The sequence below is a fragment of the Paroedura picta genome, chromosome 2 (assembly GCF_049243985.1).
Source record: "Paroedura picta isolate Pp20150507F chromosome 2, Ppicta_v3.0, whole genome shotgun sequence".
Classification (NCBI taxonomy): Eukaryota; Metazoa; Chordata; class Lepidosauria; order Squamata; family Gekkonidae; genus Paroedura; species Paroedura picta.
Genome location: NC_135370.1, coordinates 125,545,169 through 125,572,660, shown reverse-complemented (window position 1 = coordinate 125,572,660; position 27,492 = coordinate 125,545,169). Strand labels below are relative to the sequence as shown.

Below are 27,492 nucleotides of genomic sequence, written 5' to 3'. Positions count from 1 at the left end.
GGGGATCACTGGGGCATGAAATTGGGGTCACTGTGGGTGAGCAGGTATGTGTTTCTGCATTGTGCAGGGGGTTGGACTAGATGATCCTGGAGATCCCTTCCAACTCTATGATTTTTAAACAAATACTTCTGAGATATTTTTTACAAAAAGAAACATAATCCTCCAAGAAAATCCTGAAGAGAAAAAACTCTAAGAAGTCAACAAGAACAATTTTCACAGGATCCCCTGCTGTGCTTATAGGCTGAAGAAATTAGCTGGAAAATCTTCCAAATGGTTGGGCTGCACACGTGCAGTTCCATGTGTGGCTGCACAGAAGAATGGTTATGAATCCTTGTTGGGATTCCATATGGGATCGTGATATCATGCGCACCTCATAACCATTAATGTCAAAGTCAGCATGGAATTCTAAACAGGATGCTGATAAAGATAACTTGTAATCAGGGCCCATGAACAATGTTTGAGTCCAGGGGCAACTTTAGTAACCAAAAAGTTTTATTCAAGGTATAAGCTTTCATGTATACCCACACTACCAAGTATGCATGAACATTAAAGCTTCTATCTTGTTGGTGGCACACAGGTACACACTTAGATCAATTAGTGGCCAAGTGATTTTTTCTCTCTCCATGTCCCTAAGCTTTTTTTTCGCTCCATGTCCCTAAGCTCCATGTTCTTTAAGCTTTTAAATATCCAGCCTTGAGAATTCTGGCTGGCTTGAAAGTGGGCATTCTGTGTTGTTGTTTTGGTTAGTCTAAACAAAAAGTATTAGTTTTTAAATTTATTCAAAATGAATGCCAAGATTTCAAATCTTGGAACTATCAACTGCTGGCAGTGTGTACAAAGTATGAACTGCCAGCAGCTGATAGTTCCCAAGATATGAAATCTTGGCATTATTTTGAATTTCACAATACCCCAGTCTGATACCCCAGTCCGGCAATATGTGCAGAGACTAAAAAACTTGCACAGCTGCTTGTAATGGAATGAACAGGTTGCTCAGACAAGCTTTCATCTATGGAATAATTTGTGGGTTCTGGGCCAGTGCAAAAGAAACTCCAAAGTTTTAGCTAAAAAAAATATTCGTGTTTAGATCCCTTCCCCAAGAGACTAAACTCTCTTTCTCTCTGCAGTGATTTAAGAGGAGGGGTAAGTCTTCTTGTTTTGTGCCTATACACAGCGGCTCACAGAAATCACCAAGAGATGCCAGCAGTGGGATGGGAGAGTGAAATGTCACTGCTAGGATTGCCAACTCTGGGCTGGGGAATTCCTGGCAATTTGGTGTTGAACCTGGGGAGGATTGGGCTTTTAAAAAGAAACTTAATGACCCCAGGGCTGGAGAAGAATCATCCGCAGAGATTCCTGCTGTAGACTCTTACAGGGTAGACACGGATTCTCAAACACTATCTCTAAAATGCGTGCAAGAACACAGAAGCATTCTCAAGGGGAAAATGTCATTTAGTATAGATGCATTTGAATTTTGACTTTATGGTTGTCAGCTTTACAGATGTTGAAAATACATCTAGGGATGAATCTTCCACAGTTTCTATGATTATGATGGAGGACATCTGGGAGAGACCAGCATGGTGGAGTAAAGCTGGAAATAATGGTCTTTGGACAACTGATGGAGTTGGAAGTGTCACAACCTGCTCTCTTGGATCCTCATCTGCCCTCTGCATCACCTTACCATTTGGGTATCAACTTTGTATCAAATTCTGTTGAATAGCAAGGAAATATTTTCAACCCCTTCCAAGGAACAAGAGAACCTGTGATACATAGCCGGCAGTCTCCCTTGGCAGATGCTGAGCTCATGCTGGTGCAGTCAGCCAGCCAGCCTCCCCTGCTCCCTGCCTGGAAGTGGCAGTAAGGAGGAAGGTGAACAGGAGGGTGGAGAAGCCTCTGAATTGAACCTCTCCCTATTAGGGACATATCCCCCACTGAGGGCCAATCTGCACTCAACCCCAGCATTAACTTTAGTAAATTATCTTTAACCGCTCCTGCGGAGTGGATTAAATAATTGGTTAAGGGCACCTAAGGAGGGCCCTGTCCATGATGAGGGAGGGTGCCGATAGCCGGGCCAGACCCGCTCCCGCCTTCGCCCGCAGATTGGACCTCTCTGCCACTCCTCGAATCCTCCAGGTGCTGCCACACGCCGCCGCACCTGCAACGGCAGCCCGCCCCCAATGGCGCCGGCCGCAGCAACGGCGTGGCCACCGCCTCTCCCGCAAGTGGCTGGCGCCAGCACAGGCCGCAGCCACGACGCCGGAGCCGCAGCCGCCACCCCTAGGCAATCCACCCTTTCACCTCTCTGCGGATTCCGAGAACGCTCAGCCAAGGACGCCTCAGATAGGGCCTGTCCCGGCAAGACATCCACAGAAGAAACCAGCCGACGCGGGACGCCCTCACCCCAGCCCGCCTACGGCACGTGCCCACCCACCCCAGGCCGCACAGCCACCCCCTCACCCCCATTGCTGCCCTAGCGCCCGCTGTATTTAAACTACAGCAGGCTTAATTGCTAGTTGACAATAAAATACTTAGAGGGAACCTAAAGAGTTAAAAGAAATACACTTGCAAAGCATTATCATGTTATTTCCTCGCTCCTTGCGCAACCGCAATAGACTCAACCCTAGCATTATTATGGCTACAAATAGAAGTCAGAAGAATTAGGATTTACTGCAAAGATTGATTTAACAATTAATCTTTTAAGACCAAAAATTCTTCTTTTCTCTAAAAGGTTTATCAAATGCCAGTAGCAGTTTAACGGCCATGAGATTGAACAGGTTAGAGATATTTAGGTGCAGTGTTCCAAAAGTCTGGCTCATGATCAGCTCAGCATTCCCATGTAACTGACTCTGCCCAAAGAGAGCTTGTTGTTGTTGTTAGGAGCGAAGTCGTGTCCGACCCATCATGACCCCATGGACAAAGATCCTCCAGGCCTTCCTGTCCTCTACCATTCCCCGGAGTCCACTTAAATTTGCACCTACTACTTCAGTAACTCCATCGAGCCACCTCATTCTCTGTCATCCCCTTCTTCTTTTGCCCTCGATCGCTCCCAACATTAGGCTCTTCTCCAGGGAGTCCTTCCTTCTCATGAGGTGGCCAAAGTATTTGAGTTTCAGCTTCAGGATCTGGCCTTCTAAGGAGCAGTCAGGGCTGATCTCCTCTAGGACTGACTGGTTTGTTCGCCTTACAGTCCAAGGGACTCGCAAGAGTCTTCTCCTGCACCAGAGTTCAAAAGCCTCAGTTCTTTGATGCTTGGCCTTCCTCATGGTCCAACGTTCACAGCCATACAGTGCAACTGGGAAGACCATAGCCTTGACTAGACGCACTTTTGTTGGCAGGGTGATGTCTCTGCTTTTTAGGATACTGTCTAGATTTGCTATAGCTTTCCTCCCCAGGAGCAAGCGTCTTTTAATTTCTTTGCTGCAGTCCCCATCTGCAGTGATCTTGGAGCCCAGGAAAATAAAATCTGTCACTATCTCCATTTCTTCCCCATCTATTTGCCAGGAATTGAGAGGGAGGGTGGGTAGAATGCCATGATCTTTGTTTTCTTGACGTTGAGTTTCAAGCCAACTTTTGCACTCTCCTCCTTCACCCGCATCAACAGGCTCTTTAGTTCCTCTTCACTTTCTGCCATTAGAGCGGTATCATCTACATATCTGAGGTTGTTGATATTTCTCCATGCAATCTTGATCCCAATTTGTGACTCTTCTAATCCCGCCTTTCTCATGATGTGCTCCGCATACGTTAAATAGGCAAGGCGACAGGATACAGCCTTGCCGAACTCCTTTCTCAATTTTGAACCAATCAGTGATTCCATGTTCAGTTCTCACTGTTGCTTCTTGACCTGCATATAAGTTTCTCAAGAGACAAATAAGATGCTCTGGTATTCCCATCTCTTTAAGAACTTGCTACAATATGTTGTGCTCCACACAATCAAAGGCTTTAGCATAGTCAATGAACCAGAAGTAGATATTCTTCTGGAACTCCCTAGCTTTCTCCATGACCCAGCGTATGTTGGCAATTCGATCTCTAGTTCCTCTGCCTCTTCGAAATCCTGCCTGTACTTCTGGAAGTTCTCGGTCCACATATTGCTGGAGCCTAGCTTGTAAAATTTTGAGCATAACTTTGCTAGCATGAGAAATGAGTGCAATGGTGTGGTAGTTTGAACATTTTTTTGGCATTGCCCTTCTTTGGGATTGGAATGTAAACTGACCTTTTCCAATCCTGTGGCCATTGTTGAGTTTTCCAAATTTGCTGGCATATTGAGTGTAGCACTTTTACCTCATCATCTTTTAAGATTTTGAATAGTTCAACTGGAATGCTGTCAGCACCACTAGCTTTATTGTTGCTCAGACCTCTTAAGGCCCATTTGACTTTACATTCCAGGATGTCTTGCTCCAGGTCAGTAACTACCCCATTGTGGTTATCAGGGATGTTAAGCTCGCTCTTGTATAGTTCTTCTGTATAATTCTGCCACTTTTTAAAATCTCTTCTGCTTCTCAAAGAGAGCTACAGGAACTTTAAGACTTTTTTTTAAAAAGGAAGTTCTCACATACCATATGCATTGAAAGTCTTTCGGAGCAAGGTGGTATCCCAATTATGTAGTTACTAGGGGCAAAGCCCGTTGAATCCAGGAATACAATGGGTGCTAGAGTTTGGCGGTGAGAAGAGGAAGGGGAAGAGTTGTCCAGTCTGTTAGGGTTTAATATGTGTGTTGTTTATTGCATGTGTTGTGTGGAAGGTTTTGGTGGCATGGTGACAAATGAGGGCTTGGGTGTGGAGATATGGGTATCAAGAACCTGTGGTTTAGAATGTTCGCTGAGTGTGGGAGAGGACTGACCTTTGGAAATTGTGGCCTAGTGTTTATAGATGAGCTTTCAAGAGCCATTTCTTCATATATGTGAAGGGAAAATCAGACAGGACACTCTTCTTAGGGGGAGATTACATGGTGACCAATTCCTCCCAGTTCTGCGTTCAACCTCATTTCCCTTCTTGTGTGAATTAGGCCACAGACACCGAAATGTCCACCTGCCTTAATCCACATGGAGAAGTCACCGTACACAGGTGCTCCTTCTGTCTCCATTTTTTTACTGTTGATAAAAGGTTATGTGCCCATATGCTTCTTTCATGGTTGTTCCTTAGAAGAAGAAGAACTGGATTTTTGTACCCTGCTGTTTACTACCCAAAGGAATCTCAAAGCAGTTTACAACCACCTTTCCCCCTCATCTCCCCACAAGTGTCTGATTCAATCTAGAGCAGTTTCATGTGTTCAAGTTTATAGATGTTAACCTTTCCAGTCTTTAGGCACCTAAACTGAAGCATGATTTGACACATGAAATATTTCATGTGATACATGAAATATTTTCCAAAATTCAATTTAAGGCTAAGAAGACTAAAAAGAAATGATTCTGTAAGGTGTATATTCCTTAAAGTGAAAATTAGCACTTTATTACAAAAGATAGCTGTGTGTTTCTAAACTTCAGTGTTAGAAAAGATGTTTTATTCAACACAATCCCACCTTCATGGGAGGTTAAAAAATGCCCCATTCAGCTGAATAGGACTTTTTTGTCCCTGCCTAGACATCGTATGTGGGGGAGAAGCTGGGCTTGGAAGGTCCTGCTCTTCACTGTGTGCACAGATTGGCCCGGCATGTAGATTGGGCAGAATTGTAGTGGGTGCCATAGGAGGGACGTCCAGGTGGAGGGCCCATGGGAAGTGGTGGTTCAGGCCAATTTCAACCAAATGCCTTTTGGAGGAGCTCCCTTTTGCAGGCCCTGTGGGTACTGTTCAAGTTCCATCAGGGCCCTGATCTCCTCTAGAGTCATGTTCCACCAGGCGAGGGCCAGGATGTAGAAAGATCTGGCCGTGGTTGAGGTCAAGCGGGCTTCCCTGGGGCTAGGGATCACCAGAAGATTCAAAGTGTTGGAGCGTAAGGCTCTTTGGGAGGTGTAAGTAGAGAGGCGATCCCTCAGGTACACTGGGCCCAGACCGCGTATGGCCTTAAAGGTGATAACCAGAACCAGTCTGATTTGGAATTCATACTATGTTGGCAAATCATCTCATATCTATCAGGTTTTTTATTAACTTACTGTAAATTATAAATGTTGCTTAAGATATGAGGAAGACTAAGTATAGGGTCAAGCTCAAAACACATAAATATTGACAGCTCATACTGGTGAGCATCTCTCAGTTAGGAAACACAAGTTCAAGTGTGAAGTCATTTATACCTCCAAAACTTTATAGAACAACAAGAATAAGACTGCGTGCTTCCCCAAATTCTAATAGATTTGAGAGACTGCTGTTTATGAATCCCAAGCTTTGAGCCAAAGAAATATATATATAAACCAGTGGTCCCCAACCTTTTTATCACTAGGGATCAGTCAACACTTGACAATTTTACTGTGGCCCGGGGGGGGGGGGGCTAGTCTTTTGCCAAGGGCCATTGCCTGAGCCCTTGCTCCAAATGCTTTCCCGCCGGCGCTCCTGTCTTCCCGCTGCCCGCTGGGAGGTGCTGCCAGCTGCTGCTGCACAGTGCCACGCCAAGGGGGAGCCCCAGCCATGGCGGCTGCTGGAGAGTACCAAAGGTGAGCCAGCGGCAGAGTGGCAGGGCAGCCCCTGAGGCAGCAGCTGGGGAGGAGGACAAGGAGGAGCCGCGGCCCGGTACTGACTGATTAACGGACCAGTGCCAGTCCCCAGACCGGGGGTTGGGGACCACTGTATATAAACCACATAATAAGACACAGGTTTCTTTATTTTCTAATTACACCAGAACAGCAAACAAAAAGGCAAAACCTTTTTTCTTTTTCTTTTTTTAAACAAGGATTGTCTTTTCAGCATTGGTTTTAATTGCAGGCAAAACTTAAAGTCTAATTTTAGTTGCATGTGGAGTTCTAACTTCAGTGAACACATATCTTCTTAAATGTGGTATTAATGTAATACAGAATTGAAATCATTTTTTAAAAGCACATAATGAGATTCTGAGAGGGAAAACTCCATGCTATTCAAAACAGAACTGGATATGCTAAAATCCACCTCCTCCCATTTGTCAATTTTAGGACACCTCCACTGATTACAGAAGGAGTGTGCTGGATTAAATGGATCTAACTGTTGGTTAGTTATCTTTGATTAGAGAAAGGACTGTATAAAATAAACAGTTTGTACTTCAAACAGGTCACTGCCAGCATACTTTTCATTCTTCCATAAGCAAGAGGAGAAATCAAGACTAGATTAAGAGAGAAAAATCTGAAGCTGACAAAGCATTAAGCCAAAAATATAAAAATCTTTTTTAAAATCCTCTATTTTTAGATACCGTAACTGTTAAGCTTAATGCAAAACTGCCTTAACAATCAGCTATATTTTTTAACTTGAACATTTTCTTCCAAGCACAAAATATAATATTTCTTGGAGTAGCAATCAAAACCTCAGCTGGTTTTCTCACCTGATTTTAAGCGCTTATTCATGCCTATTACTATCTTGGATAAATGTCAAGATATGTTTCATAGTTGCAGTGCTCCTTACTTTAAGCTGCCAAAAGTGTGTGCTTTCCAAATTCACAATGTAACTTCAAAGCAAGTTAAAGTAGTTATTGGAGAAGGTTTTGTGCCTTCTGGAAATAAGACACAAGATCTAATAAGGAACTCACTTTTTGAATGCCATTTTCTCAGTTTTCTGTTCTAAAACCGTAATTGTAGAATATCATTTAGGGATAACGAACTATTAGCCAAACTCTGCTCTATCTCTGAATTCTGAACTACAGACACAATTTTCCTAACAACTTTCCTCATTCTCTCATTATCTACAGTATCTTGTATGGCAAGGCAACAAGAAATGTTGCAGGAATAGATGGGCAACCTACTCAATGGACAGTGAGACATGTAAACATGAAAGAGGGAAAGAGCAGTGATTACAAGACAGCTACTCTCCTGCATCCCAGGTTATATCACATAAAATGTGAAGGGTCCTTCTGACAACATGCCAACCCTCTAATTGGCCCATGGAAGGAGGATCCTTATACTCAGAGGAGCTGGCGTGCCATCGGGAAGCTTCGGGGACCTCTGATTGACCTTCACTGGGAGACATCCTCCAAGGAAGGTGATGACCTTTCCCCAGTGAGGGGGGTTTGCCACGTCACAGAATCCGAGAGTTCTAAGGTGCCTTACAGGCCATCTAGTTGAACTCCCTGCTCTATGTAGGATCAACCTAAAGAATCCAGGGTATCTGTCCAACTGCTGCTTGAAGACTAACAGTGAGGGGGAGCTACCATCACCTTAGGTAGTCGATTCCACTGCTGAACTACTCTGACTGAATTTTCCCCCCTAATATCTAGCCAATATCGTTCTCCACGTAGTTTAATCCCATTACTGTGGGTCCTGTCCTGCCAACAGGAACATTTCACTGCCCTCCTCTGACAACCTTTCAAATACTCAGCAATCTTTTCCCCTCTCAATCTCTTCTTCTCCAGGCTGAACATTCCCAAGTCCCTCAGCCTTTCCTCACAGGGTTTGGTCCCCAGATCCCAGATCATTCTCACTGCTCTCCTCTGACCTCTTTCAATTTTGTCCAAATCCTTTCTGAAGTGATTCTTCATGCGGTATAAAGTGGGGCTATGATATCGTGTAATTTTGATGTGATGCTTCTGTTGATACAGCCCAAGATTGTCATTGGAAGCCTGAGGAGAATGAGCCACCACCAGGTAAGGCTAGGAGCTTGGCACAGCAGGTCCAACCATATCTTACCGCAAACCCCGCTCCCTGCCCTCTTGGCCTCAGGAAGGGTCATGACAGCCAGCCAGCCAGCCTAGCACCAGCCAGATGCCCCATGATTCCAGCACCCCCTGCTGCTAGGAGGGTGAAGATGGCTGACAAGCCACACACAATGCTAGCCCTGCTGCTCTTACCCCCTGTTCCATGTTGACAACAACAGCAGGAGACCAGGCCAAGCACCTGCTTCGTGCCTCCCCATTGCTATCCCCCCACTCTATGCCAACAAAAGCAGCAGGAGGCTGAGTGCCCTCCACCCTGGCCTTGCCACTATCCCCCCCCCCCCATACTGCACAAGAAAAAAGTGGCGGGAGACTGAATGCCTGCTCTGCACCAGCCTGGACACTCTCATCCCCTCCTGCATATCGGAGAAGGTTGCAGGAGGCCGAGTGCATGCCCCACACCAGCCCTGCTACTCTCACCCTCCCACACAATGGGGAAACCACTGGAAGGCCAAGTGCTCACCCTGCCGGGCCCCACTGCTGCCCCCACAATGAGGGGGCCAGCAGGATGCTGAGCAAGTGCCACACACCAGCTCCACTGCTCTTCCCTTTGCACACAACAGGCAAGCTGGCAAGAGTTTGAGCATGCTCCATGCACTAGCCCCACCACTTAACCTCCTTCCTGCACTCCTAAAAGCCAAGAGAGCAGGGGGAGGAGGGGGGCTTGCAGCCCATTTTTAAATAGGAGAGGGATATCACTTCTCAATACCAAAAGGGAAAAGCAAAAAAAACTTTGGTCTGATATTGCTGATAAATTTTACTCATTGGTCAATTATGTTGCCTACAATTATCCTATATGTCAGTGCTGCTAACACAACAATCTAGTAAAGGGTATATAGCTTAGTCCGTACATCTCCCGGAATTGTAAACAGTTGTATAGAGACAGTAATACAGCTTATCATGCCAGTAGTGTGGGCATGTAAAAATTATATAGAACAGAAAATCCTGCTCCTCATACAGAAACAATTAGGAGAAACCCAACTATGTGACTTCTCCCATCCCACTGTGGGCAGGGGGGATAAGCATTGAAGTAACAAATGTAAATCTGCTACAGAGGGCACTGTTGTATTCTGCAGTGGCTGATGGTAAAGCAGTTTTGCTTAATTGATGTTTATGGTTCTCCTTTCTTGCTGAGACTTAAGATATGCAGTAAATAAAACAAGTGCAGAGCCATAACCAATGAACAATGCAATACAACTAGAACCACAGAATTGAGATAACAATTTGAACAACAATCTAAGGCAAGGGGTGATATATGCATGTTCTTTCTGGTGCCCAAAGTAGTAACCAGACACTGGTTGTTGTTGTTATGTGCGAAGTCGTGTCCGACCCATCGCGACCCCATGGACAATGATCCTCCAGGCCTTCCAGTCCTCTACCATTCCCCGGAGTCCATTTAAGTTTGCACCTACTGCTTCAGTTACTCCATCCAGCCACCTCATTCTCTGTCGTCCCCTTCTTCTTTTGCCCTCGATCGCTCCCAGCATTAGGCTCTTCTCCAGGGAGTCCTTCCTTCTCATGAGGTGGCCAAAGTATTTGAGTTTCAGCTTCAGGATCTGGCCTTCTAAAGAGCAGTCAGGGTTGATCTCCTCTAGGACTGACCGGTTTGTTCGCCTTGCAGTCCAAGGGACTCGCAAGAGTCTTCTCCAGCACCAGAGTTCAAAAGCCTCAATTCTTTGACGCTCGGCCTTCCTTATGGTCCAACTTTCGCAGCCATACATTGCAACTGGGAAGACCATAGCCTTGACTAAACGCACTTTTGTTGGCAGGGTGATGTCTCTGCTTTTTAGGATGCTGTCTAGATTTGCCATAGCTTTCCTCCCCAGGAGCAAGCGTCTTTTAATTTCTTTGCTGCAGTCCCCATCTGCAGTGATCTTGGAGCCCAGGAAAATAAAATCTGTCACTATCTCCATTTCTTCCCCATCTATTTGCCAGGAATTGAGAGGGCCGGTTGCCATGATCTTTGTTTTCTTAATGTTGAGTTTCAAGCCAACTTTTGCACTCTCCTCCTTCACCCGCATCAACAGGCTCTTTAGTTCCTCTTCACTTTCTGCCATTAGAGTGGTATCATCTGCATATCTGAGGTTGTTGATATTTCTCCCTGCAATCTTGATCCCAATTTGTGACTCCTCTAATCCCGCATTTCTCATGATATGCTCTGCATACAAGTTAAATAGGCAAGGCGACAGCATACAACCTTGCCGAACTCCTTTCTCAATTTTGAACCAGTCAGTGATTCCATGTTCAGTTCTAATTGTTGCTTCTTGACCTGCATATAAATTTCTCAAGAGACAAATAAGATGCTCTGGTATGCCCATCTCTTTAAGAACTTGCCACAATTTGTTGTGCTCCACACAATCAAAGGCTCTAGCATAGTCAATGAAGCAGAAGTAGACGTTCTTCTGGTACTCCCTAGCTTTCTCCATGATCCAGCGTATGTTGGCAATTTGATCTCTAGTTCCTCTGCCTCTTCGAAATCCTGCCTGTACTTCTGGAAGTTCTCGGTCCACATATTGCTGGAGCCTAGCTTGTAGGATTTTGAGCATAACTTTGCTAGCATGAGAAATTAGTGCAATGGTGCGGTAGTTTGAACATTCTTTGGCATTGCCCTTCTTTGGGATTGGAATGTAAACTGACCTTTTCCAATCCTGTGGCCATTGTTGAGTTTTCCAAATTTGCTGGCATATTGAGTGTAGCACTTTTACTGCATCGTCCTTTAAGATTTTGAATAGTTCAACTGGAATGCTGTCACCACCACTAGCTTTATTGTTGCTCAGACTTCCTAAGGCCCATTTGACTTCACATTCCAGGATGTCTGGCTCCAGGTCAGTAACTACCCCACTGTGGTCATCAGGGATGTTAAGCTCGCTCTTGTATAGTTGTTCTGTATAATTTTGCCACCTTTGTTTAATCTCTTCTGCTTCTGTGAGGTCCCTACCATTTTGGTCCCTTATCATACCCAACTTTGCATGAAACGTTCTCTTCATATCTCCAATTTTCTTGAAAAGATCTCTGGTCCTCCCCATTCTATTGTTTTCTTCTATTTGTTTGCACTGTTCATTTAAGAAGGCATTCTTATCTCTTCTAGCTTTTCTCTGGAATTCTGCATTCAATTGGGTGTATCTTTCTCTTTCTCCCTTGCCTTTCACTTCCCTTCTCTCCTTAGCTATTTGTAAAGCTTCCTCAGACAGCCATTTTGATTTCTTGCATTTCTTTTTCTTTGGGATGGTTTTAGTTGCTACCTCTTGTACAATGTTGCGAACCTCCGTCCATAGTTCTTCAGGCACTCTGTCTATCAGATCTAATTCCTTAAATCTATTTGTCACCTCTACTGTGTATTCGTTGGGGATATGATTTAGTTCATACCTGAGTGGCCTAGTGCTTTTCCCTACTTTCTTCAATTTAAGCCTAAATTTTGCAACAAGAAGCTCATGATCTGAACCACAATCAGCTCCTGGTCTTGTTTTTATTGACTGGATAGAACTTTTCCATCTTTGGCTGCAGAGCACATAGTCAATCTTATTTCTGTGTTGACCGTCTGGTGATGTCCATGTGTAGAGTCGTCTCTTGGGTTGTTGGAAAAGAGTGTTTGCTATGACCATTGTATTCTCTTGACAAAATTCTACCAGCCTGTGCCCTGCTTCATTTTGTACTCCAAGGCCAAACTTGCCTGTTATCCCAGTTATCTTTTGGCTTCCTACTTTAGCATTCCAATCCCCCATGATGATAAGCACATCATTTTTTGGCGTTGCTTCTAGAAGGTGTTGTAGGGCTTCATAGAACTGATCAACTTCATCCTCTTCAGCAGCAGTGGTTGGGGCATAGACCTGGATCACTGTGATGTTGAAAGGTTTGCCTTGGATTCGAACTGAGATCATTCTGTCATTTTGGGGATTGAATCCCAAGACTGCTTTTCCTACTCTCTTATTGATTATGAAGGCTACTCCATTTCTTCTGCGAGATTCTTGTCCACAGTAGTATACCTGATGGTCATCTGAATTAAATTCACCCATTCCTGTCCATTTTAGTTCACTGATTCCTAAAATGTCGATGTTCAGTCTTGTCATTTCTTGTTTGACCACGTCCAGCTTACCTTGATTCATGGATCTGACGTTCCAGGTTCCTATGGAATAAAAATCTTTACAGCATCGGACTGTCTTTTCGCCACCAGTTACTTCCACAACTGAGCGTCCTTTCGGCTTTGGCCCAGTCGCTTCATTTATTCTGGCGCTACTCGTACTAGCCATCTGCTCATCCCCAGTAGCATATTGGACACCTTCCGACCTGAGGGGCTCATCTTCCAGCGTCATATCGTTATGCCTATTGGAACTGTCCATAGAGTTTTCATGGCAAAGATACTGGAGTGGTTTGCCATTTCCTTCTCCAGTGGATCACCTTTTGTCAGAGCTCTCAGCTATGACCTGTCCATCTTGGGTGGCCCTGCACGGTATAGCTCATAGCTTCACTGAACTACGGAAGCCCCCTTGCCACAACAAGGCAGTGATCCTTGAAGGGGGCATACACTGGTATCCTGCAACAACTGGAGTTTCAAAGTGGTCTTTAAGGATAGACCCATGTAGAGTATGTTATATTTATTATTTATTATTTAATTTATAACATGCCACTCCTGTACAAAGCAGCTTGTGGTGGGTAACAGTCATAAAACCCCACAATAAAATCCCCTTAACCATAAAACAATAAAACCAGTTACTTCAGCCTATCCTGGCAACGGTTTTATAATAGTCTAGCCTAGAAGTAATCAGTGCACCTTGGAGAGGGGCATCTTCTGGCATAAATGAAAATAGTAAAATACCATTTGTACAGCCACATTGCTTTTCCATTAACTGTGCTGAATCCACTATAACTCCTAGGTGCATGACTGAGTCAGCTGGACACTATCAAGCAGCATTAACTTTATCTTGTCAAGATTATGTTAACCTGCTGACCCATAATTATTTATCTACAGCAATAAGTCACTGGTTCAGGTCATCTACAGCATCATCAGACAGTGTGGATAACAAGACACAGATCTGGGTGTCATTAGCATACTGATGACAGCCTACTTTAAACCCACACTTATGACAGCTGGTCCCCAATAGAAATTCTCTGGTTCCTTCCAATAAGGTATGATTTAAACCGGTCCAAAATAGAACATGCTGAATAGTATGTTCAATAAGTTATGGAGATGCTCGTGTCCAAAAAATCAGCTCTTTTATTGTTCACCTACATCTGAACAACTAAACAGCCCACGATACAAACATATACAGTTGAGGGGTTCTCAACAAAGCCTGTGATTGACCCTAAGCGGAGCCCCCTACTTGGACAAACAGATAACTAATAGCAAGCTAGATCCTGTGCATCAGCAAATGGAATTCATGCATCCTCAAAGTCAAACTGGATTCCCTGCTCTCGGTCTCTGTAGACCTACATATGCAACAGAACCTTTAATCTCTAATTCTATCTCCAAGCTGCTCAAAAGGATGGCATGCCCTGTGTCAAAACTGCAGATAAGTCCAGTAAGAGTAACAAAGAGACACGGCCCTGGCCCACATTCAAATACCATCTCCATCCCATAGTCCAGACTGAGAGCAGAAGAGTCATCCAGGAAGACCTGAAGTTGTTCTGCCACTGCACTTTCTATCATTTTGCCAAGGAAGGAAAATTAGAAACATAGTCATAAATGGCCACATTTTATTTTTCTAGAGAAGGCTTTATTTAAAGTAGTGGACTTATGACCACCAGTTTTCATTATTGTGGGAAGAGTGCTATCATTGTCTATTTGTGGGCTAAAGCAGTAGTGATGAACTCTGGAGAGCAACAGACCACTGAGGACTCAGTCTGAAATAGATGCCTTGATTAAGATAAGCTATAATGTTCTGCCCTGCTCATTCATCCCTGACTCTTTTCTCCTAGCCATATCCATCCCATCTAGAATAATTAATATCCTTGATTACGACCACAGGTAGGTACTGAAAATTCTAAACTATATAGATATAAATAGCAACATTCATGCATTAAAAAATCAGTCATCCCCCTGCCGACACATTTGCAGCCAATAAACCATCCAGTAGAAGTGGAAGTGAAATACTAATTATTCCACCTACCCTGCAGACTTTATTCTATTGTCCTCCTTAGGGTTCTTATAGGAAACAATGAACATTATATGACTAGAATTAAAGCCCATTGTAGCCTATACAACGGGCGCTAGCAAGGGGGAGGGGGTGAAATAGCAAAGAGAGAGGGAGGTAGAAAGGAAGAGAGTTATTAAGATAGAAAGAGCTTGGCATTGGTAAGAGGAAGGAGAGGGGTTGTCCAGTCTGTAAGGGCATGAGGTTGAATATGTGTGTTGTGTACGGGTGTTGTGGTGGCATGGTGACAAATGAGGGTGTGGTTGTGGAGAGATGGGTGTCAAGAACCTGTGGTTTGGAATGTTAGCTGATTGTGGGAAAGGACTAACCTTTGGGAATTGTGGCATAGTGATTACAGATGAGCTTTCAAGAGCCATGTCTTCAGATATATGAAGGGAAGATCAGACTGGAGACTCTTCTTAGGGGGAGATTCCTTCCAGTTCTGTGGCCTGCTCCTTCTGTCTCCCATTTTTTTCCTGTTGATATAATGTTATGTGTCCACATGCTCCTTTCACTGTTGGCCCTCAGGAGAAGAGCTGGATTGGATTTTTGTACCCTGCGGTTTACTACCAAAAGGAGTCACAAAGTGGTGTAAAGGTAAAGGTATCCCCTGTGCAAGCACCAAGTCATGTCTGACCCTTGGGGTGATGCCCTCTAGCGTTTTCATGGCAGACTCAATACGGGGTGGTTTGTCAGTGCCTTCCCCAGTCATTACTGTTTACCTCGCAGCAAGCTGGGTACTCATTTTACCGACCTCGGAAGGATGGAAGGCTGAGTCAACCTTGAGCTGGCTGCTGGGATCAAACTCCCAGCCTCATGGGCAGAGCTTTCAAACTGCATGTCTGCTGCCTTACCATTCTGTGCCACAAGAGGCTCTACATAGTGGTTTACAAATACCTTTTTCATTCACCTCCCCACAATAGACACCCTGTGAAGGTGGTGGGGCTGAGAGCTCTGAGAGAACTGGGAATGGCCTACATTCACCCAGCAGGCCTCAGGTGTCTCTAAGCAGTTTAAAATCACCTTCGTTTCCTCTCGTATTGGCCCGTATTCAAGTGCGGACACCCCGGACTTGCTCCTCCCTCAGGAGCACTTCACAAATATATAGAGGAACCATGGATAAGGATAAAAACATAATACCTGCTGCCCTGAAATAGTGATAGCTGATTCTTGGATTAGCCAAGCACGCCCAGCTTCTGATGTAATGCCCTTTTCTAGTTTGCTCCACCAGAATAGCTAAATAAGATATTCTCCCTCTAGCAAGTAATGCAGGTATGAAGCCACTGTGCACTGGCAGGATGTTAATTTGAGTTGATTGTTTGTTCTCCAGATGCTTAAATAAACTTAAAATTAGGGTAGGAGTGTAGGGGAAAAAGCAATATGTTTGTGGGGTTCTCTTTGTATCTCTTCCTTTCAAAATTTTTACATATAGATGTATGGTTATAGTAGATCTAAAATTTCTGGAGTCATATATACCGGGGGTCATCAACCCCAGGTCTACGGCCTCAGTAACTGGCCGCGGGCGGCCACGCCTACCTCTCCCACCCTCCCCGCAGGAGGGTGGGAAATGCAGCAGGCTACTGGTAAATTTACAGGGTGGCCTAAGTGCTTAATCCATGCTCAGTCATCACAGGCTTTCCCATCCAGCCTCCCTCCCAACAAATACAGAAAATTCAAGAGGATGAATAGCTGCTGGTTTTTGTACCCCACTTTTCACTAAGCAAAGGAGTCTCAAAGCGGCATACAATTGCCTTCCCTTCATCTCTTGATGCCAGACACCCTAATAGAGCACTGACAGAACTGCTCTGTGAGAACAGCTCTGACAGAAGAACCAAATAGTGCCCCCCAGGCCAGCAAAACAGAGCAGAACAATAGTACCCAAAGTTGGCAACCAACTACAACAAGTACAACAGCTACCAGACTGGGGGCTACAATGCCCCCCAGAACAAAACACTTAAAGAAAGAACTGTAAAAATCAACTTTTAAAAGAAACACAACCCCAAGAAGAAAAGGCAAACAATGCTGCCCCTCAGATAAAGGAAGAAACACTGAAAAAAGCAGTCAATCCCAAAGCACCCCCAAAACCCAACCCACCCCCAGAAACCAAAAGAATAGTTTGGAAGACCTGATTAGGAAAAGAAGGGGGGGGATATCAGAATCCCTCAGTCAAACCATTGATGTCCTACAAGCTGCCAGAGTAAGCTTTCAAGTTATTTGCAGAAGGCAATGATTAGCTGGAAGCAATTAGCTCACTTGCAAAGAGCTCAAGTTGCAGATGCAATGCTCTAATTGGCTGGCTGGGGGCAGGCTGTTAATCAATTACCCGCATATAAGCCGAGAAGGTCTTTTAAGTGCTAAAAACAGTGCTGGAAAACTCTGCTTATATGCGAGTATATACGGTAGCTTCAGGGATATATTGTTATTTCTTTTCCTTGCTTACTTCAAGCTTGCAGTTTGTGCACTCCCACACTATGTAAAGCTTTTAGTTTTAAAATAATAAAATTATATGGTTTATATGAAGTACAGGCATATGAAGTACATCCATTTGATTATTCTCAATCTTTTACTCCACAGTCTATGGTACTTTTTCAAGACTGGATGGGATTCTTATGTCTAAGAAGGCTTTATATTAGATTACAGGAATCCCAATTGGATTGGATAAAAAATCCCAATTGGATAAAAAATACAGATCATGCCCTTATTACAGCAGTTATTGATTTGAAATAGACTAGTCCCAAGTACATATGGCCATTTAATCCAATTTTATTGAAGAGGATAATACCAAGCAGAATTTTAAAAGGATGATGGAAAGGTACTTTTAGGATAATTTGGATATTTCTGAATCACATACTCTATATGCTGGGAAGCAATTAAGGTAGTCATAACAGGATCATGTATTCAGAATTTTTTGATAGTGAAAAAAAAGGAAACAAAATTCATAGAATCATACAATAACAGAGTTGGAAGGTACCTCCTGGATCATCTAGTATAACCCCACACACAATGCAGGACACTCACAATCCTACTGCTCATCTACTGTAAACTGCCAACCCCTTAAATCTTCACAGAATCAGCCAAGCTCATAGAATCATAGAATAATAGAGTTGGAAGGGACCTCATGAGTCATCTGGTCCAACCCCTTGCACTATGCAGGACACTCACATCCCAATCGCTCATCTACTGTAACCTGCCACCCCTTTGCCTTCACAGTACCAGCCTCTCCGTCAGATGGCTATCTAGCCTCTGTTTAAAAATTCCCAAAGATGGACCACCTCCCGAGGAAGCGTGTTCCACTGAGAAACTGCTCTAACTGTCAGGAACTTCTTCCGGATGTTTAAATGGAATTTCTTTTGAATTAATTTCATCCCATTTGTTCTGGTCTGTCCCTCTGGGGCAAGAGAGAACAATTCTGCCCCATCCTCCATATGGCACCCTTTTAAATACTTGAAGATGTTTATCAGATCAGATTTCAACATAGGAAGAAGTTCCTGACAGAGCAATTTTTCAGTGGAACAGGCTTCCTTGGGAGGTGGTGGGTTCTCAGTCTTTGGGAATTTTTAAACAGAGCCCAGATAGCCATCTGACACAGAGGCTGATTCTGTGAAGACTTAAGGGGGTGGCAGGTTACAGTGGATGAGCGATAGGGTTGTGAGTGTCCTGCATAGTGCAGGGAGTTTGACAAGATGACCCAGGAGGTCCCTTCAAATTCTATTATTCTATGATTCTATGATTTTAACTCTAAAAACTCAAGAACCACAAAACTTCTTAGCTATCGCTCTATTCAAGGAGGGTGGAACATTCGAAGTATTTGTCTATTCTATGTCACCTATCAATTGGCCAATTTAATCCACTGTTTAAACTTTCCTAAGGAAACAGGCTGGAAACAGAGATACTTAATATTAAAGATATGGGGGATTTGATTTAAAATATGGTAATGGTGTATATAAAAGATTAAAGCGGACATCACGTTCAACATTTCATGGCCCTATTTTGGTACGGAAGACATGGAAAAGATTATTAAATTGATTATTAAAATATATTAAGAAAAGCAGGCCAGGCAATGAAAAAAAACTGGGAATGAAAACTCAAGTGCAGGCAAAGAATAAGAATTGAGACAACAGAAACTCTGTGAAGTAAGTGGGGTTGAGAGAACTGACAGAACAGCTCTAACAGGACTGGGGTTGAGAGAACTCTGACAGAACAGCTCTGTGAGAACAGATCTAACAGGACTGTGAGTAGCTTGACATTACCCAGCTGCCTGTATGTGGAAGAGTGGGGAATCAGTCAGTCAATAAGTCATTAGTCAGTCAGTCATTTTCTATATCGCCTTCCCTTCTGGCTCAGGGCAGTTTATATATAACAAAGAGAAAGCACATATAAAAAGAAGAGGTACAGCACAGGCTGAGATGCCTATTTAAGTGCAGCTGAGTGTCCTAGCGAGTGTGGAAGCAATGATGCATACTGCTACAACACTGACACCAATCATGTCTGACTCCTGCCTGTCTCCTGCTTTGAAAGTTGTGACCTTAGACCTTAGATTTTGGACTATAGATCTGGATTTCACCTACCTGCTTGTATAAAACTATTTGGCTATGAAACCTCCCTGACAGTCTACCTTGACCATTTCCCCATAAAAGTTAAAAAAAAAGAAAAGTAAAAGTAAAAAAGTAAAAAGTGTGTTATGAATTAATACCAGCCTCTTGTGTATCATAATCAGAAATATACCAACAAAGGGTTTTTCAATTTCTCAGCAACCTAGACTTTGACAGAATCTGCATACATTTAAACAACTGTGGGGAATGCAGAAAGAAACAAAGAAGTTGCTCAGCTAAGAAAAAAGGGAAGCAGGGAATCATAGTCTCCATCCTGAGCTTTTAATCCCAAGAATCGTCCTCACATCTCCATTTTCACGGGGATCAGAAATTTGATGTAGACCCACTGATTCTCTGGTACTAGTTCTATTGCCGCAAAGGCCCTGGCACCGGGCCGCGGCTCCTCGCCTCCGCAGGGCCACGTCGGGCCACGCATGCGAGTTTGCAGCATGTGTGGCCGCAAATGTGCATGCGCGGCACTCCTGCACGTGCACGCATGCTCAGCCGGGTCACGCATGCGCATTTGTGCCATATGCCCTCCCTGCCGCCCCCATGTGCCCTCCCTGCCACCGTTGGTCCGCAGCCTGAAAAAGGTTGCGGACCACTGCTCTATGGCATCCCCAGAAAGGTTGAGCCTTTTGAATGGAACGCTGGCTACTGGATCTAGGAGGTGGGGTCCACTTTCTAGATACACAGCCATGCTGACAACTGGGGGGCATCAAGAGAAGTATCTGATATGGATGCAGCTGTCAGGACAACTTACTTTAAATTGTCTTTCAGCTCTTCGGGAGTGTCCTTGCTGCTGGCAAAGCAATCTAAAGCCCAGAGAAAAATAGCTCTGGCAAACAGAGCTCCTTGTAGAATCCCATAGGTTTGAAGAAGCCTCAAAAGTTCTTATACAGGGTCAGTTTGATCTTTTGTCACAGGGATCCCTGAGAAGACCATTCAGTAAGAAATCATAATGTTGGAAGTCAGGTCTACCACTATAGCTACTTGGAACTTTCGGCATTTAGCCAAGAGATGGGAAATAATCTGATGGCTGGCCTTAGGTTTTGCAGGGGAATTCTATTCCATCTTGACAACCTTGTGTGAAAGGAAGACTTTTGGAAGGATAACCTGTATCAAGGTCTGGGCCATGAGGGGCCGCCTCTCTGCCTATGCCCTCCAAGGAGCAGTACACTCTACAAACACCAACAAGCTGGTGATCCCTGGCCCCAGGGAGGCTTGTCTGGCCTCAAAAAGAACCAGGGTTTTTTCGGTCTTGGCTCCCACTTGGTGGAATGAGATCCCAGAAGAGGTCAGGGCCCTGTTGGAACTAAAACAATTCTACTGGGCCTGTAAAATGGAGCTCTTCCACCAAGACTTTAGTTGAGGCCAATGAAACAGCCAGCAACTAGAGCCCAGAGGCCCTTCCCACCAACAACTGCAAACACTCCTAGAAGAACTGACTCTACAACTATACAATAAAAAATTATTCCGTCGTAAAGTTTAAAGATTCTATAGTTTAAAATTCTACTCTTTCAAATGTTATAAGATTCATTATACTTTCTTTGTACTATACTACAAATCTTTCACTGTAAACTGCCCTAAGCTATAGGGGAGGGTGGTATATAAATGTAATGAAATAAATAAAAATTTAGCCCAGTGGTTCCTAACCCTTTTGCCATGGTGATCCAAGAGCCCAATTTACTTGGAATGATGGCTCATTCAGGGGTTGGCTGAAGATTTTTTGGCATCCTAGTCACCTATCTAGTCTAGTATTCCATTTTCTACAATAGCCAATCAGATGTCTGACAGACCAACAAACATCACAAGAAAAGTATAGGTACCCTGTACCATAAAACTGAGGCAAGTGGCATTCTGAAGTACACAGTCTTTGTATCTGAATGCTATGTTCCAACCTTTGATATCATCTTCATCATCATTACCTTTAAGCCCCTTTAAGATTCTAAGAAATACATGCTAGGGGGGACTCAGACTATATCAGGATAGCAACATTTGCTCATCTTGCTCCCAAAGCCTCTGTTTTCTTTTCCTTATTTAGGACCCATTTAGGTTCATTTTTAAGATGTACTGAACTGACCACATCAAAATAGCCTTCTGGAGACAATGATTTTAACAACAATGGGCTACTTATTTCAAGAGTTTATATCAGGAGATACAAATTAGCATTTCCTCTTGATATCTAGAATCTTACTAGCTCATTTTTAGCACAATACTTGGTGTTCAGTTTTTAACCTTATTTCACAAAAACTCCACCAGTCAGACTTAAACTTCCAGGACAAAATTAGGATTTAGAAATAACTAAAGGTTGATCAGTTGTTTGAATCTAAGCACAATTCAAGCAACACCACCGTTCCCACCTAACTGCATCTCCAGCAGGTATGTCATTTCAGAGAAGCTCTCAAAAGAGCAAAAATCCCCATTAGCTCATGAGTCTCTACTGGTTATCAGCCATCAGGACTTGGTTCATAACAAGATTAAGGAGAGCAATATCTTGCTGGGAAATCTCCCACTGGATAAGGAAAAGGATTTGCAACAAATGCAAGTCAATCCTCTCAATTTTGCAGCAGGCCAATGTTTGTTAACTGATCTTGATTTTTGAACCTACTAGCAAAAACTACTAATCAATTCTTTCAAGGCTTTTATACAGAAGTTCCAAGTAAGCCTCACTAACTCTACATATCTAGAATATGTGGGGAAGAAGAGAAGGGTGTAGGACTTCTTGTAAAGACAGTTGTAAGGAGAGCCAGATCATATCTGCTGATACGCATAACATTGGCTACCAGAGGACTTTGCAAATTAATCAAATCAAATTAAACAAACAAATGAATCAAAGAAATATTATTTTCTCTCTGAGACTGATTATGCACGGTGGCAGCCACACTAGGCTTCTGCCAGTTTCTGGTAGTGGGGCAGCATACCCTGCTGCTTCCTGTGTACTGATGGGCGAAAAATTTTCCCTGCTGGACACAGTCTGCTCTGGTTTTTCATGTGTGCACAGAAAGTTGGGGCAGAAAGGTTCCACTGCATCTTGCCATGGCAGCAGTGTGTGTGTGTGTGTGTGTGGGGGGGGGGGGTTCACTTTGCAAAGGTGGAATAGCATCACAATAGCATCATGGGAATGAGAAAAAAATGTCTGGTTGGTTTCATGACACCGCAAAATGCCCTGAAACCTAATGGGGTCATTTATAACATAGTTACCTTCATGGACCTTTGATATTAATAGACCCAAGTCATATGTCTTAAAAATTAAGGTAGTGCGTTGAAGACTTTGTTAGTATCCTTGAAAAAAACAATTAAGAAATAAGTTCACTGATAAAGTAAAAATGAAAACGAGATTTTATACCAAGGAACTCGTTCGTGTGTTTGAATAAAGTTTTTGCTATCACCAGCTTGAAATTTTTTTTCTTGTCTACTGACGCCTAATGGGGCATTTTGTATCCCTGCTGGGACACCATAGGTTGGGGAGGAGCCAGACCCCAGCATAGCGGCCAATGGTGCCAGTGTTACAAAAGGGAATGCTGAAAAATCAGTGTTTCCTTAACGTGGGGCATTGGAGGCCCTAAAGCAGACCAGTGCTGGGAGGGGGCTGGGCTAACAGTGATATCGTGTATAAGCAGGAATTTGCCCCACTGCCATGCGAGTGCCAGCCCGGCTTTTCCCTCCTGTGCATAATCAATTTGAGTAACTTTCTGAATGCTCACAATCAGGATAAGCGTGAGTAATGCCAAACACTCAAAACTTGAAAAGTTCTGGGGTGGCTTTCTTAAGCAACAGAGACATTCTCTGCTGCCTCGGAGGGTAGATTTACAGAGAGAAAAATCTGGCCCTTTTGGATTCAGCTGAATGGATTTGACCAAATCCGACCTATTTAATAGATTCTGGCTGAATCTGAAACAGTATGAATTTTTTTTCTATGCATGTGCCTACTGCTGACAGTCTGAGTAAACAACACTAACTCTGATGGAACAACAGTCTGAGTCAGTATGTGTTCATGCTTTGTGTTCATGCCTCTTTCCTTAGAAAACTGGTATGAGATCATGTAAGTTCTATATTAATTCTCAGACATGGATCATGGACACAAAAGAGGTGTGGATGGAATTCTGAAAGAACTGGTTTGACAAGTAGCAGAAAAAAAGGATTGCTTTTGAGGCAACTGGCAAGTTACTCTTGATGGATCAAGTATAATATCATAAGGCCTTTAGGATAAATCTGTCTAGAAATCCCTGACTTGGAACTGATCCACCACAGGATTACTCTCTGCTCTTCCAAAGATGAAAAGATACAAAGATATTCATAACTATGTACAGATGGTGCATACTCTTTTGCATTATGTTCATATCAACAGACACTTTGACCTGACTTGATTCCTATTAGATATTTAAACTATTTCCCAACTCCCCCCTTCTCTCTCCATCTGTTCAGAAGGAAAAAATTAAGACACACAGACACAGAGGGTATCAAAATGTTCTGTTCTATTTTTATATCCTTTTCTACAAATTCTGAAATCACAAAAACACAGCTGAAAGTATAAGTAAATTAATAGAAAAAGATAATGATCCCTGTCTACTTCAAGGTGGAAACGAGAACTGATATGTCACGAATTATTTGGTTTTTTTAACTGTTTAAAACTGTCATTGTATTTAACTGTATTGATTGATTGTTGTGAACTGCAACTGCAACTCCAAGACTGCAGGGCCTATAGTAGCGGGTTATAAAATTGATAATAAATAAAAAATAAATAAAATAAAGAACAATTGATGGTAAGAGATAGAATGCATTCAAGAAATCAATTTATTATGCACTATTAACCAAAAATGGAATTTTGTTATATTTCATAGTTGTGACTTGCAGCACACCATTATGAATGGTGACTATATATACAGTATGTATTCCAGGCTAACAGTGCCCATTTTGAAATCGAAAAATCCACTTTTCAAAGCAGATACTTACAAAGAAGGATCCTGGATGAGGTCTTTAAGGTTTATCCCACTACGATCCTCTGCGAGATTCCTGAAGCAGCTGTCACTCACTAAAGAAGAAAGAAGGGGGAAACTGTATTATCATTCTCATATACATTTATAGCCTACCTTTCTAAATACAACTCAAGATAGATTACAAAATATGATAAAAACAATTAAAACAGCAAAGATCTCTAATAAACAAAAATGAGGCTGGGACTTAAGAACTGGAAAACAATACAAAAAACCCCAGAACAACTGTCTAAAGCAGGGGTGTCATATATAAGGCCCATGGCCAGAACCAGCACGTCCAGGGTTCTTAATTGACCCATGAACAAATGGTATGATAGAAGAAACAGGAAGCTGGCATGAGTTAAGGAGGGGGCATGCCCCCCACCTGACAATGTGGGGATGTCTGCTCAGTGCTGCACCAATGGCTTTCCAGTCTACCCATATAGGTTTTCCTCTACACTCCATCCCCTAGCCCATGGAGCCTTGCAGTGAGGACACTTAAACCTGCAGCTTACCAGTTGCTGTCTGTTATAAAGTTTTTATCTCTGGTACCTGGCATTACATTTTACAGCACACTGCCCCAGCCCACCAAAGTTACAATAATATCAGATCTGCCCCTCATAATAAATGAATTCAACACCTCTGATCTATGACTGCCCCCTCACTGGCAGTCTTCAAGCAAAGGTTGGATACATACTTTTCTTGGATGCTTTAGGATGCTTTGGGCTGATCCTGTGTTGAGCAGGGGGTTGGACTAGATGGCCTGTATGGCCCCTTCCAACTCTATGATTCTGTGATTCTATGTAGATCAGGATTCCTCAACCAGGATTTCATCAAACAACCCTGAAAGGGTTTTGCTAATAGGGTGGGAGTTAAGTAAATTTTATACACTTTAAAATTTTTAAGTGTCAAACTCCCCCTCCCAAAATGGCCAATGGGCCTGGAGGGGGTGGGAAGAGGAAGGGCCCTGGCCATCCAAATTCTTGCTGGATGAGGGCTGTTGCACCCTGTTTCTGGCATTGAGAGGGTGGAGGCTACAGAGCAGCATAGATCTGTCTCAGCCCTGTTTCTGGCATGGGGGCGATGGATTAGCACAGGCCTCCTCCTTCCCTGTTTCTGGCATGCAGGTGCTTTGGAAGCGACAGAGCAGATAGACCTTCCCTGTCCCTGTTTCTACAGGCTCCTACAGCAGACTCCTTTTGGGGAAGAAGAGCAAACTGGTAGCTAGCCCAGAATGCAGGCATGGTTCTGTTCACAAATCATATTAAAATATATATGTGCTGTCAATTCCTGTGCTGTGGGAATGCCCTGGTGATGTCATATCAGGTGGGAGTATCTGAGTGATGTCACTTCTGGTGAAAGTTGACTTCCATGGGTATGGTATGGAGATGTGACCTGCTGGTGTCACTCCTGGGATTTCTCAAAGCCTGAAAAACATCTCGGTGATTTCTCAACGGTAAAAAGTTGAAAGGACTAATGTAGACAAAGAACTGTAAGGCAACAAAGCAGTCTAAAAGTAGACAAACCACGTTGAAGATCATGTATGTAATGTAATTTAGAATCTAACACTGTGGACAGGACAACAAACACAGCAGGGCTTGTGGGTATGCTTCCAAGCTTGGGTAGAGGTGGATGGGACTAGCAAGTCTATTTTAATTACTTCTTTCCACAACTGGGAAAGCATTTGCCATTAATCACTAATTTAGACATTTTTATATCCTTTTCATTTTTGTGAATGACAATTGAACCCAAAAAACAGATTTTTTTATTCTAGCAAGGAACTTTTAAATCTTCATCATGCTGCATATTTATTGTGACACTGATTTACTAATTTACTCTCTCCTTATATCTGTACTCTTATGGTTTTTTGTTCCATTGTTTGAGGAAGTATGCATGCACTCGAAAGCTCACACCTTGAATAAAACCTTGTTGGTATTAAAGGTGTCTTTGGACTCACATTTTGTTCTGCTACCTACCTGGATCATGCTGTCTTTGTCTTCTACAAAGGTAGAAGACAATGAATTGCATTTAACTGCAAGTCTGTACCCCAAAGGTAGAAGACAATGAATTGCATTTAACTGCAAGTCTGTACCCTTTTTTAGTCCCCTAAATAAACTTCATATGTATTCACTCTACTGTGTCTTTATGATGTTTGGGGAGAGAGATAGACCCACAGATCCTGCCCTCTTTTTGACTTAACCTGCTGAGTGTTTTGGGCAGTTAATGAAGGTTAACACTAAGACCCCTAGATAGTTTTCATACATACCACTGCCAAGACAAGTCTCCCCCATCCTATAATGATGCATTTGATTACCTACATAAATTCAGAAGTTTACATTTATCACTATGAAATTCATTTTATTCATTTCAACCCAGCTTTCCGGCCTCTCAAGATCATCCTGTATCTTGATTCTGCCATGTTTGCTACCCCTCCCAGTTCAGTATCATCTCCAAATTTAATAAGCAGCCCCTCTATTTCTTCATCCAAATCCAAAACATCTGAACACAGCCCGCGGCGCCACTAAATAAAGCCGTAAAAGCTTTGTGGGAGGAGTTAGGGCGGGCTCGGTCCGGGATGAGGAAGGGTGCCGATTGGTCCCTTCCTCCGGACTGACCATCGCCTGGGCCAATCCCCGCCCTGCTAACAAGGAAGCAACTGTGAGCCGTGCGGAGCGCGGCTTGCAGTTGGTTCTTTTGCCGGCGGCCTAATGCGGTAAGAGGCGCTTCGCGCCTCTCACCGCATCAGGCCGCCGACCAAGGGAGCCCCCAGCAGCCACGCAGAGCGCAGCTGCTGGGGGCTCCCATGCCTAGCGCCCACTGTATTTTAGGTACAGCGGGCTTTATTACTAGTTTATAAATATGCTGAACAACACAGAGCCCAATATAGATCTTTGAGGCACTCCACTTGTCACTCCTCTGCAAGAGGATCATAAACCATTAATAAGCACCCGTTGGGATGATCTGTCAAGCAATTATCAATCCACCTAACAGTAATAGGTTCATACCACATTTATCCACTTGTCAACAAGAATATCATGTGG

General features: G+C 43.4%; 1 protein-coding gene across 12 annotated transcripts in view; it reads right to left on the bottom strand.

The window, feature by feature from the left end:
* GPHN (gephyrin) overlaps positions 1–27,492 on the bottom strand; it is a 357,972-nt gene that overhangs the window by 251,950 nt on the left and 78,530 nt on the right. For all 12 annotated transcript variants that reach the window (XM_077322479.1, XM_077322482.1, XM_077322474.1 and 9 more), the window contains exon 2: positions 24,432–24,510. In XM_077322479.1, the coding sequence (XP_077178594.1) occupies positions 24,432–24,510 (79 nt within the window). The remainder of the gene's footprint in view (positions 1–24,431; positions 24,511–27,492) is intronic.